At 40.7% G+C, this 12803-nt stretch overlaps 1 protein-coding gene across 1 annotated transcript; it reads left to right on the top strand.

Moving 5' to 3' along the window:
* Positions 1–3044: 3044 nt before the first annotated feature.
* LOC311264134 (tripartite motif-containing protein 14) lies at positions 3045–9944 on the top strand. The gene is made up of 7 exons (XM_084364746.1): positions 3045–3325; positions 4478–5424; positions 5547–5642; positions 6917–7165; positions 7279–7301; positions 7977–8131; positions 8304–9944. Exons 1-7 carry the CDS (start codon positions 3073–3075, stop codon positions 8846–8848), a joined length of 2268 nt encoding a protein of 755 aa, XP_084220872.1. The 5' UTR covers positions 3045–3072; the 3' UTR covers positions 8849–9944.
* The last annotated feature ends 2859 nt before the right edge of the window (positions 9945–12803 follow it).

Genomic DNA, 12803 nt, shown 5'->3' with positions numbered 1-12803 from the left:
CTCCACAAAGGCTAGTATGAGGACTGTTAGAGCCATCTTTTGGTTTATGTGTGTTTGTGTTCGTTTTCTGTGTAATACTGGAAGCCACAGTAGGTGGTGCTCTGTACGGTGGTGTGCAGAAAATCGTCAAATAGAACCACAGGTAATTACTCGGCAGGTGTGTTGCTGACTGGAGAAGCACACAGTCTTGACGGTCATCGCCGTCGTCGTCATGCTTTAGTGCGTTGTGGCAAACATGTGAGCCTTTGTTTGATTTGCATTCAAGTTATGGAATTAAGTGTCTGCACAGGTCGGCGGAGATCGCTTACTGTTAAGAGCGCAAAATAGCAAATAAATGTTTGATGACTGCATACGACGCTCACTGTTTTTCATTTCATTCATTCATTGGACCCGGAAGACGACGCGTTAATTACTTCAAGTACCCAGCCAGCAGCCCCTCAGTGGCTTGGGTTCGTTTTGTTGTTTTATTTTTTACAAGAACAAGTCACAATAAGGACATTGAGTTGGAATATTTTCAGGAATAAATAAACTTCCATGCCTAACAATGGTAAGGTCTGAGTAAATGGATGTATTTGTGGATTACAACATTCTCAGCATGACTGTTTGTTAAAATGTATGTAGCCTTAATGGGTTACAGAAAGATTACATAAGAAATTGGTGCACAACACTCAAAATGTGTTTGAGGGCAAAAAAGAAGAAGAAAGAAGCAGAAGACAGCCAGCACACTTTATTGCTTGATGTGCGCCTCTATTATGCAAGAACTGGATGTTGCCACAGCCTGAAAGCTTTAAAAGAGCGGATTGCGGCTTTGAGAGGAAGAATGGAGTCTGCTCTTCAGCTTTAAAGGCTTTTTAAAATAAAACGCAATTCTTTAATTTACCTTTTATTTTCATGCTTACCTTCGACTTCTATGATTGAAAAATCAGAGCATTAACTTTTAGCAGAGCTTACATCTAGCCACCATTCTCATCTATAAGTGCCAGGCAACACAAGTGAGAGAGCACAGGTTCTTTGAGACAAGATTTGGTCTTTGAGATTATGAAAGATTAACATCTCACAATAGACTTTTTATCCAAGTCACATGTCTCGACCACCATTAAGAAAAGAATGCTGTGGGGGAGAGAACCATGAGGGGGAAAAGAAAACAGCACATTTAGCAGTTTTCGTCTGCAGCTGATGCTTGAAGGCAAAACAGCAGCAACCCATTTCTTAACGCTCAGATGGGTTTGTCATCAGGAACAGAAAAAGGACAGTTAGAAGCTATGTGTGGTTCATGGTCCTCACGGGAGTCCTTTAGGGTATCCAGGGGGTCATACGAGGGAAAACTTCATTTTGACTAACAGCATTTCATTGCAGCACAATGAGCAAGTGCATGAAATCACAGCAGTATTTAGACTTGAGATTTGAATTTGTAGTGTCTTAGTTAAAGCTGCTTTCATGGTAGAAACTGTAACGCAGTTATGTTTTAAATCACAATGAGTAAATGTAAAATAGGGCCCCGTAGGACAAACTCACCACACAATCATGAGTCTTGATACAAAAGGGTACCTGGGAAAAGTAATACTCTGGCTCTAGATGCTGTTTTCCCCTGCTGCTTCTCTGATATCCTGACGTTTTCACACCTAATGCGGTGAATTGAGGGTTTACTGTGACCAAAGCTGTTGATTATTGGATAAGTGGAAAGACAAAGTTTTTTGGGGAATTTAATTTGGTTTTCACGTTGAGCTTGAATGAAGCATGCTTTACGACAATCAAATAAATGTTTCTGCAAATGGAGTATGGTGGCTTTAGCGAGAGCGTAAAAGTCTGTTTCTAGTTGAACACGAAAGATCTAATTATTTAACAAGGAGGTTTATCGCTCTGGGAAACCTTTCCATAATGTTGTCAGACACTTAGAATAACAATATGAGCGTGTCAATTGCAAAAACAAGCACTTTAAGTGGATGAACTTTAACGGTGTATATTCACACAACAGCTAACTGCATTTATTAAAGCCTTGAGGTGAAATGCACTGGATCTAATCAAACGTTAATGTTAGCTAGGATGTGGTTGAATACTAATGTTAGCTATTGTCTAACAGTACCTAATGAGTTATCAAATATGTTGTTTTACCTTCAAATATGGCCAGATGTCCCTCCTAATTTCCAGTATCCATTGTCTTTGCAGTAGCCGTTCAATCAGGAAGCTGTGAAATGATAACAATCTGTTAGATTCCCTTCGTTTATGACTTTCAACCTGGAACAAGGCAGTACAAGATTGCGAGCTTCCCACCCTGAGCATGACATCAGAGGAAAATGACCATGTGAATATGGTCTATTAATCACTTAGACACACACACACAAAAAAAGGTAATAGAGTGGTGTAGCGATGACATATTTTTGTAGGCTAACCCGGAAGTTAGCACTGCCCTGGTTCCCTCAACAAAAAGCCTATGTGATATCTGAATTGGATTTTTTGGATTGGAAAAAAGCTTTGTGACAAACAAAAGTTTATGGTACTTACACGTTTTGTTCAGCAAGATAATCTTCACAGGTGAACACCACTAGTCCTAAAAATGGACTAGTGAGTAGATGAGTCTCTTTGTTTGGTGTGATGATGTTAATGTCCGTGATGACGTCTGTTGTCTCATTTAGCCGTCGTTTTTTACGACACGTAAGCGCTTTATTATTCAATTGTGGGACATTTAATGCTGTATTTTAAACAAAACACTTAAATATCTTAAGCCCGTGACCTTATCTCAGGCTTTTAACCGAAGACCAATTAAAAAAAGTCATTGACTTTGAGACAAGGGAACCAGAAGTGCAAAAATGCTAAAGGATTTTTGGGTTTTAGGACAACAAACTAAACCGCACTACGGTCCCCATTAGTCACACACAAAGAATATGGATCAAGCTTGAAAAATACCGAACTTAACCTTTAAAATCTTCCTCTACCATTTCCTGTTCCTAAACCCATGGACTGTACCTTTAAGACGTGCACTGCGGGGGGGGGAGGAGCGGGATTCAAACCGTCTAGCTCCGCCTCTGCCGCTTGTCATCGCGGAAACAGAAACTAAACATCAGCCAAAACAAAATGGGGGCATCGCTGGACACCCCGGCGAGGTGTCCTCTGTGCAACGAGCTGACAGGGACCCCCGTCACCCTGAAGTGCAACCACCGCTTCTGCCAACGATGTATCGGGGACTTGTGGAGCGTTACCCCGAACGGACCGTACCACTGTCCGGAGTGGAGGTGCAAGACGGTGTACGACACTCTGCCGTTTGATAGCAGCGTGATACGGCCGCCGCACAGCAACAGTCGGCGTGCTCAGCCTCGGAGCACTGCAGGTAAATAAAAACTACACTCTGTCAATGTTGGACTGAAAAGTGGCCGAATACATGAAGGTGTAGCTAACTTAGCTAGTTAACGTTTGTGTATTCACTCTCTCACATTATACGATATTAAAACTGTCCCAGGCTAACTTAGTACTTCATATTTAAGGTAGGTGCTAATGCTAGCTAACGTTATTCTGTGGGTGTTTGGTTATTTGTGATTCTGGCATCCTGACAAAACAAACACTAGACTAAACTTTCACACCTGAAATTGCCCTTCCTTCCACGTCCTTAGCGCTTTAAGCCAAGTACGTATCATTACATTCACATATTTAAAGTGTTTCTCTTTTTAAGGCAGCTCTTTCTTAGTGTTATAGTAGTGGTGCTCTATGCTCGTGTACTGTTTACATCTAAATGTCATTCCAAGCCCAAAGTTTGTGGTTTCCAATAATCAGTAAGGGCAAAGGTCGACCACGTTATGGCATGTGTTCATGTAGTGTCCACATTATACAATTTGTATTTCACAGTTTATGATGTCCACGATCAGTATCTATGTTCATAATGGCTGTATGATTAATTGCTCAATGTCCCAGAGCACACAGCAATGTCTTCAAACTTAGTGATGCACAATATACTACATACTGGACCAAAAAAAAATGGTTATTTATTGGTATCTGTTAAATTTTAGCCAATAATATGAAGCCAAATTGCTTTCAGTTGCTTAAAAAGTGGATCATCTACACACTGAGATACCTACAGTATACACTGAAGGAGAAAAGGAACAAGCGCAGATAGCTTTTGTCATGCTCTTGACAGCATGCAGTATAGATTAGAGAGATAAACATGTTATCGCAATGTTATGCTTTAAAGGAATGATTATTTATCAAAATAGTTGGCACATTAATTTCCTTTCATCGACTAATCGATTAATTGTCTCATTGTTGTAGCTTTGGCTTACAAGACATCATAATAACTCATATTATATCAAATAACCCAGATAGGCACTGTTTGACCCACCAAAAGTGAAACTGCTCTGTTGGCAGTAAAAGTTGAGTATTGAGGTGATAAGCAAAAGGCACCTGACAAGTGTTTCTTTTTAAAGTATTATTATAGAAGTCAACACTCCCTCTCACCAGTTTTCCTTTTTTGTATATTCTATTTTAAAAGGGGCATCCAGTAACAATGAAGGAGACACATTGGATCCAGCATTGAGGAGGCCCTCACTCACCAGCCGACTTCTCGGGAAGAGAAAGGCCAGCACACCCTCAGCAGAGCAACCTGACGCAAAGCGATCAACTGTGGAAGTTCCCCGTGAGCGGTCCAATGACCCCGAGACCCCAACCACTTCATTCTCAAACTCCATCTCAGATAAACCCGCGCAGTCGACTACTGTGAAGACATCGAAGGAGATAGTGAACCAAGAATCTACTCCGTCTAAGCGTGGTAATGCCACATACTCCAGCAACAACGCCGACAGCAAAGCAGCCACTGCAGGTGAAGTGCCACATGACGTCTCAATCCAGCAGAACGAGCAGAAATCCGAAGAAGTCGTCACATTGGATGATTCTGACAGCTCTGATGAAGTAGATCTATGTGATGCACCTCCTCCTACAACCCCCAAGAAAGACGCACAAGTGACAGGAAACCATGCATCGCCAAAGACACGTGACTTACCTGGCAGGTCCTTTCCTGGGACCTCAACTCCAGGTAAAGATAAGTCTCCTACGATTTCCACCAAACATCCTGCAGCTGCTTCAGGATCCCCAACACGTTTTGGCGTCTTCCACCGGTCAGAGAGCAAAAGTACCAGCCCTGTACCCTGCCATTACTGCCCTAAAGGTGGGTCTCAGACCGCTGTGAAGACTTGTCTAGTTTGCGGAGCTTCTATGTGTAAAGAGCACCTGCGTCCACACCTGGAATCCCCTGTCTTTCAGAATCACACCCTGGTCCCTCCGATGGAGGACATTTCTACCTGGAGGTGTCAGGACCACCAGGAGATAAACCGAATCTACTGCCGACAGTGTGGAGTGTGTGTGTGCACAGTGTGTACTGTCATTGGCTCGCACCGAGACCATGTCTGCATCAGCATCAGGGAGGCAGAGAAAGAGCTCAGGGTAAGTGGTGACTTTGCAGCACCATATATACTGTAGATATACAGTAATTTATGTTAAAATTGAGATAGATGTTAACACACCCTTAGCAATAAATAAGTGAATTTTCAACTCTTTTTCCACAGGGGAACCTAAAAGAAGAGATCAAACAACTTCAGGAGGCTGAAGAGCAAATGAAGAACAGAGTGACTGATCTCACACAGAAGAAAGAGACCTTCAAAGTGAGAGAGTTAACTCTGTATGTTTTTAGGTTAATTGCTTAGAATTAGGGCTGCAACTAGAGATTATTTTCATTAGCTAGTAATCTGCAGATTATTTCAGTTTAAGTTTTTATTCTATACAATGTCAAAACATTGTAAAAAAAAAAAAAAAAAAATGCTCCCCACAGTTTTCCATGTCCATAGTGATTTCTTTGAATTGCTTCTCTTGTCCAACCAACAGTCCAAAGTCCAAAGAACTCAAATAAATGAACCTTGAACCATATCATTTTACAACAACAGGGTTGCAAAACGAAACTGAGTTGAAGTCCCTTTATGCTACATCAAAGACAAACTAAACAAACTATTTCATAGAGTGGAGTGTTGATGATGAATTGAGTGGTCTCACAGCCTGAGGAATGAAGCTGCTCCGTAGTGTTGTGGTACAGCAGCAGACACTTCTGTATCTTTTGTCGGATGGTAGCAGAGTGAACAGACTGTGGCTGGGTGAATGTTGTCTTTTAGCATCCCTTTGGCTCTGTGCAGGCATATCATTCATTTATTATCATAAAGGATAAAGAAAATAAGTAAATTGTTACATTGAAGAAGCTGTAACCAGCTAATGTTCGACATTTTTCCATAAAAATCGACATAAAAGATGAATTAATCAGCTTAATAGTAGGAAACAAATTTTCTCTTGGTGACTGATAGATTAATCGACTAATAATTGCAGCTCTACTTAGACTTGCAGTATAAAAATGTTCAGTCATGGTAACAGGATGCTCATCCTCTTTGTTAGAGCAGTTGCATGTACAGCTTATCATTTATTTATGAAGCTCTAAGTTAGCGACTTTAGTGAATATTACTAACTTTTATTATTGCTTAGCCTATTAGCTAATGATTCTATAGCCTTGAAAGTGCCACCAGATGTGACTTTTTACTCTAATTCTGACAAGTAGGTTTGATTAGCTTCAAATGGATAAGAGAAATCTAGTCATGTTTACCACAATCACTGTTTCAAGGCTTTGAAGACTTGTTCTCATTATATGGTTAGTCTGCCAAAAAGAGTTGAATTTGATGAAAAAGTACCCAAGAACAGTTAATTTATTTTTAAGTTGATACATAGTGATCTCCACTGTACATCTTGAGTTATTTTGCTTGAGAGAACATCATCTTAAATTCAGATTTTCACCTTTCTGTAATGTTGGTTGCATGGTAGACCAATTACTGAACTTGAGAGTTTTTAGGAATCGATACCATTGCATCACATGACATTTATTTACACTGTGTCCGTCCAGGTGGTTTTAAGTGATGCCCGAGCGGGGGTGCAGCAGCAGTACGGAGCCATCAGAGAGGCCCTGGAGCAGGAGGAGCAATTAGCTCTTCAATGTGTGACAAAGGAGGAGAACAGGGTTCTGGGGGGACTAGAGGAGAAACTCGGCCACCTCAGGAGCTCCCTGCAGTCCATCCAGCAGGGCCTCCACACACTGGAGGGGCTGGCTGATGCCAAGGGAGACAAACTCATTCAGGACCAGGCTTTCATTATGGTGTGTACGCTGTTAGGAGACAGACATGTTGGTTGATTTAAAAGAAGATTTACTGTTAGATTATAAAACATTAACACAAGGAAATTTCTTTTTTGTCTTTTTTCCCATGACAGGAATACAGCAAGACTGCCCAACTGTAAGTCATCTCTGAACTTCTACCTAGTTGCATGTAAAGTGGTTATTAGTTTTAAATGTCGATACCTAAATTAGTCACCAACAAAGCAGTGCTTCAGTACAGCCTGTAAAGTCTGTAAGGGTCAGTTCGCACTTATTACAAATGGCCAACTTATTTTCTCACCTACTCGCAGTGGTGTTAAGCCATGCAGATAGTTTAAGCTTTTATTTATAAAGATTATGAGACATCTAAATCGGTGCCTCTGTTTCTCTCGATGATCCACAGACCTCGCTGTAAAGATTTTTTCCTGGAGCTACTTTCTTCTGTATTTTTTTCTAGATGAGTGAAGTTACCATAGTGCTGTGCGATTTGACGATAAAGGAAATACACACAAATAAAACACAAAAATAAATATATATATTACAGCCCGCAAACAAAACTACATTCAACTTTTATGTGTTTGGGTTGATGCTCAAATCAACCCAAACACATTTGGGTTGATGCTCAAATCTCAGAGAAGGAACCAAAACTATCTACATGGATAGATACCACAAGAGGTTAGAGAAAAATGGGTTATTGTCATTTTGGTGAACCAGCCCTTTACTAGTTTTGTCTCCATATGAAACTACTCACATACATGTAAGTTTATCAAGTAGGTCTCTCTGCTCTATTACTCACTCCTCTCTTCTTCACCAGGGCTAGTAACATGGGGAACTGCCTGGACCAGTTTGAGGCTCCAGAGGAAGTGGATCAAGCCCGGCTGAGATGTCTGCAGAGCTGGACTGAGAAACGGTTGGACACAGTAGTCATCACTGTGCCAGGAAAAGACAGAGACCTCTACAGACTGCTCTGTGAGTCGAGTGTTTTTTTTATACCAACACCTGTTTATTTTTCCACTCACGGATGAATCACAGCTAATTAAACCAAACGACTAAATGCATCCTGTAGGCCCAAATGTGGCACAATCGATAAGTCTTAATGCTCTCATCTAAATTCTCCTTTAATGTCCTTTCCTGTGTTCAGATGGTAGCGTCCCCTTCTTGGATGCAGATACAGCCCATCCCAAGCTGCAGCTGTCTGATAACAACAGGAAGGTGACCTACAGCGAAGTCCAGCAGGCCTACACAAACCACGAGGCTCGCTTCAGCTCCTTCCCACAGGTCCTGGCCTCCTGCGCCCTGGAGGGAGGGCGCTGGTACTGGGAAGTGGACGTGGCTGTGGATGAGGGCCGCTGGAAGGTGGGGCTGTGTGAGGGTCAGATGGAGAGGAAAGGCCAGAAGGACAGCTCTCGTCTGGGATTCAACTCCGTTTCCTGGTGCCTGGCCTGTGACAGAAAGAAGGTGGAAGCTCTGCATAACAAGGAGGCGACTCCTGTGGAAGCAGACCAGCTGCAGAGGGTTGGAGTGTTCCTCGACTTCGAAGAGGGTATTTTATCATTCTTTAATGTGACACCAGGGGGCAGTCTAGCTTTAATGCATTCCTTCAAGCACAGGTTTACTGACCCTCTTTACCCAGCCTGGTCTGTGTCTAAAACACACCTGGCCATCTGTGATCTGTTCCAGTCATAAACCATAAAATACTGGCATGTCAGTTCTGCTGAATATTACAGAATACATGAAAGCGCTGTGCCTTTTTATAACCCAGATTCCAAAAAAGCTGGGATGCTGTGTAAGACGTAAATAAAAGTAGACTGCAATCATTTGCAAACAGAATGTCAGAATCAGCATATATTGAAGTTCAAGTTGATGAAGTAAAACATTAATCATATTGTTTTTTTACTGTTTTCAAAGAGTTTATTTCAAAAATAGATTTGCAAGTGTCAGATCAGCAATGTTTTCCAGAGGAAGATTTTTCAGCTTTACTAGTCCTGCATGTCAGTTCAGCAGGGATTTGCATTTCCATTTCAACAGGCCATCTCATGAAGGTGCCTCTAACTAATGACGTGCTTGTCTTGTGTAATGGTCTAAGGAGCAGCTGTAAATACTCCTTCTGCAGTGCTACCAAAAAATTGCTGCTAAGAAAATCTACTAATCTGGTGGCAAACACCTTTTTAATTTCCTTTATAAATGTTTATAAAAGTCCTTTTGTTATTTAGCTATTTAAAACCTTTAAACAGGAAGCAGCAAAATCAGGAAAAGTTGGGTTTTCATTTCACTTGTCCTGACTCCAGAGAGGGTCCATCCTGGGCGTTGCGCGGCCCAATTCAAAAAACCCCAACTGTGTCCCTACTTTTTTGGAAACACAGTTATATATGTCAATATCATGTCATCAGCATCTTTTGAAATGAGCCGATTTGTAAACTTCTCTGGGATTATACTTTTGTCATGCACTGTAATTGATGCTATACTTAAATGTGATTTTTATATGATAGAACTGGAATTGTACCATGCCAGAAATGCTGATCATTGTAAACTTTCCACGCTGCAGCATTTTAAACAGTGTTCGCATATATTTGGTATCAGGATTTTAATTTTTATAGATTTTTAATTTTAGGATGTCAGTGAATAAATTAGCAAGTTTTTACTTTGGAGGCAAGCTATCAGCACAGATCAATAAAGAGTAGATTTGTATCATGTTTCCATTTTGATATCGTCTTAAAATATGCTTTATATCCCCTTTTTGACACCTCTTTCACTCATAATAAAATGTTAAAGATGCAGAAGCCGGCGTTACGTCTTTCCTTTATACTTTCTGTTTGTTAAACAGAAACACAGGTGTGTGAATGGGTAGTGTGTTCCCACTCAGGAAAAACAGGTAACAGTTGCTACCTTTGAACTGTCACTGCCCCCACAGCATGAGAGCTTACCAACAAACACTGCCTTTGGCACAAACCCCTTACAGCACCACAGGTCGCTACTGTTGTTAAATTACCCAACTCCGTGTGAGCTCTGAGGCTCATTTATTCTGACGAGCGGTCTGTGTGGTTGACGTCACTGAGAGGGATCAAAGTGGCTTTTGACATAAACTCCTGGATGACTGGTAGAGCACCTGCATGCCGGAGGTTAAGAGACAGCTGGCCGTATATATTGTATAGTGCATATTGTAGTTTGTGAGCAAACTGAGCATATGAAGATACTCCAAGAGATGACATCACAATAAGCAAAAATACCTGTGCAATACTGTTTCTGTTGCAGATGGAGCTATAAAAACTCCTCTGTACACTGCTCTTAAAAATGAGCATATCTCAAACACTGACATATGTATGTAGATCAAATAAAATGTTGAGTGTTGAGAAATATTTTATTATTCTACATTAAGACATTTTTGGGATCAATATGTTTTGATTTTTAATTCAGTAAAATTTGATGAAAAATGTCAATTGAAAATTATTTTTATATTTGACTTGTTTATTACACAATTTTAATACTTTTATTGTTTATTGACTTAAATAATCTTTAAGCTTAGGTTGTAAAGATTTCAGGAGTCTTAAAAAAATAGTTTTTTCATGTTTCTACATTTAGAAATCTGTTGATCGATATTTGTGTTTTTAATCAGTAAAGATTTGATGACTTTTTGATTTAGATTTTTTTTTAATTGTGACATAATTTCAATACTTTAATCATTTATAATTGTTTATTGTCTTAAATATCCTTTAAGCTTAGGTTGTACAGGTTTCATGGATATGAAGCATTTGGAGATACTCAATAAACACAACAAGCAAAATTACAAATGTAGAAAACCGGCAGAGTTGAAAGGGTTCAAATCTGCAGGAATGATGGTAATAAATGTACTTGAAGTACTTTTGAACAGGACTGAATAAAAGTCTTAATTGCGCTTGTACACAAGAGCTTTTTAAGGTCCATTCAACACCTGCAATTATTTTTTCATAGTTCAAACTAATATCGCCAAAATGTCTGCCTCCTTTCTGACAGGCCTTCATTTGGCAGCATTTCAGACAAACTTGCAGGTGCACCAGTCAACCATGGCAACAGTTTCACACTGGCAGCCACAGGACAGTCAAGAAAGGTAGTCCGAAATCCTCTGTGGGTTGTCCTTTCTTTCTCGCTTCACGAAGGCGGGATACTAGACATGTCTTTGACGAGGGGAGCTTTAAGAGTCAGGATAATTAAATCCCCTTCTCCCTGTCTGTCCAGTACTCTCTCTCAAAGACAGATAGGCTCCTACAAGCTTTTCCAGACTTGTTACCATCAAATTAAATGAGCTAATGACTTATAGTGTGTTGGCAGGGAACAATTTGTCACATAGTTATTAAGGAATAAAATTTCCGTGATGAAGTACGGCGCTCTAGACAGCTACTGTACATCGGCTGCTAATGGGGCGTCCCTAAATAAAGGTGCAGGGTCTTCATTAGTGATCCCATCAGTCCCCGAAGGTATCTACTTGTCAAAATGTCCTCACATAATAACATACCCCTACGGACTTCTTGTGGCTGCTGTGGTGAGATGCACTGTGTCACAGAGGGATATGCAAAGAGTCAAATCCCTAAATTACCAGTGTACAGTGATGAATCACTCGGAGGATGCGGCCTCGCCTTTTAGCTGAAAAGCCTTCGAGTTACAGCGACAGTAAGCTTCTGGGGAAAATAACAGGTTGATTTACGGTAATATATTGTTCAATTCCCATGGTGCTCTCAAAGGCAAATAAACAGGCAGATTAGGAGGAGAGGGCCAGGCAATAGAGGGTGCTATTTGCTTTTAAAATCAATATTTAATTAAGGAGAATCTAAACTCATCCAACTCTAAAGACTAGACTTACATTCATCTCATTTGTTCGTGCCTTTCTTCTCAAAGCAGCAGTAAGTAGGGCAAGTGGGTCTCATTTGCTTTACTAGGCAGCACTCTCCTTTAGATTGCGTGCTTTTATCTCTCATCATTGTTGTCAGGATGGAAAGTGGAATGACACAAACTCACAGAGGTCAGAGACGTTCGAGCAGATGGTTGGCAGCAAGCCTCCCACTCAGGCTTGCGTCTCCTTAATGCCACAAAATGTCACTCTTCTTAACTTGGAGCTTTTTTGATTTGTCGTTGACCTTGTGTTAGGTTAAGCGATTTAATTTTTACTTTGAGATTTTGATATAGCTACTGCACCATTTGATGCAGGCCGCTGAACATCAAAGCCTCTTTTTCTGTATTTTTGTGGAGGTAATGGTGACCGTGCAGCACAGACTGCAGTTGCTCCCGGGCTGGGAACAGGCGCCAATTCAATCCTCATTCTTCCATGTGAAAATCTGGCCCGAGCCAACCTTTACCTCCTGGGTCGAGATCAGCCAAACGCGCTGATTTGAGCCCATTCAGCTTGTGAAATGTTGTATTTATAGTCAGCCAACAAGACCCGATCAGTTGGTGTGCTCAAAATCTTAGCTGATAACTCACATTTTAAAAATGGTTAAATTGGGTGCTTTATGTTATTCAAATCGAACAGCTTATCGACGTTTGGGGACCTGTGAAGTTAGATGTCACCAAAAATCTGCCTTTTCATCCATCACATGCTCCTAATCTGCAGTTTTGAAAGGTAAAACACACTGTTCAAACCACACACTCACAAGAATATGTCACCCATACA

This window comes from Pagrus pagrus (genome assembly GCF_965226575.1).
Source record: "Pagrus pagrus genome assembly, chromosome: 10".
In the NCBI taxonomy this organism is placed as follows: Eukaryota; Metazoa; Chordata; class Actinopteri; order Spariformes; family Sparidae; genus Pagrus; species Pagrus pagrus.
Note: the sequence above shows the minus strand (reverse complement) of the source record. Positions and strands in the feature narration are given on the sequence as shown.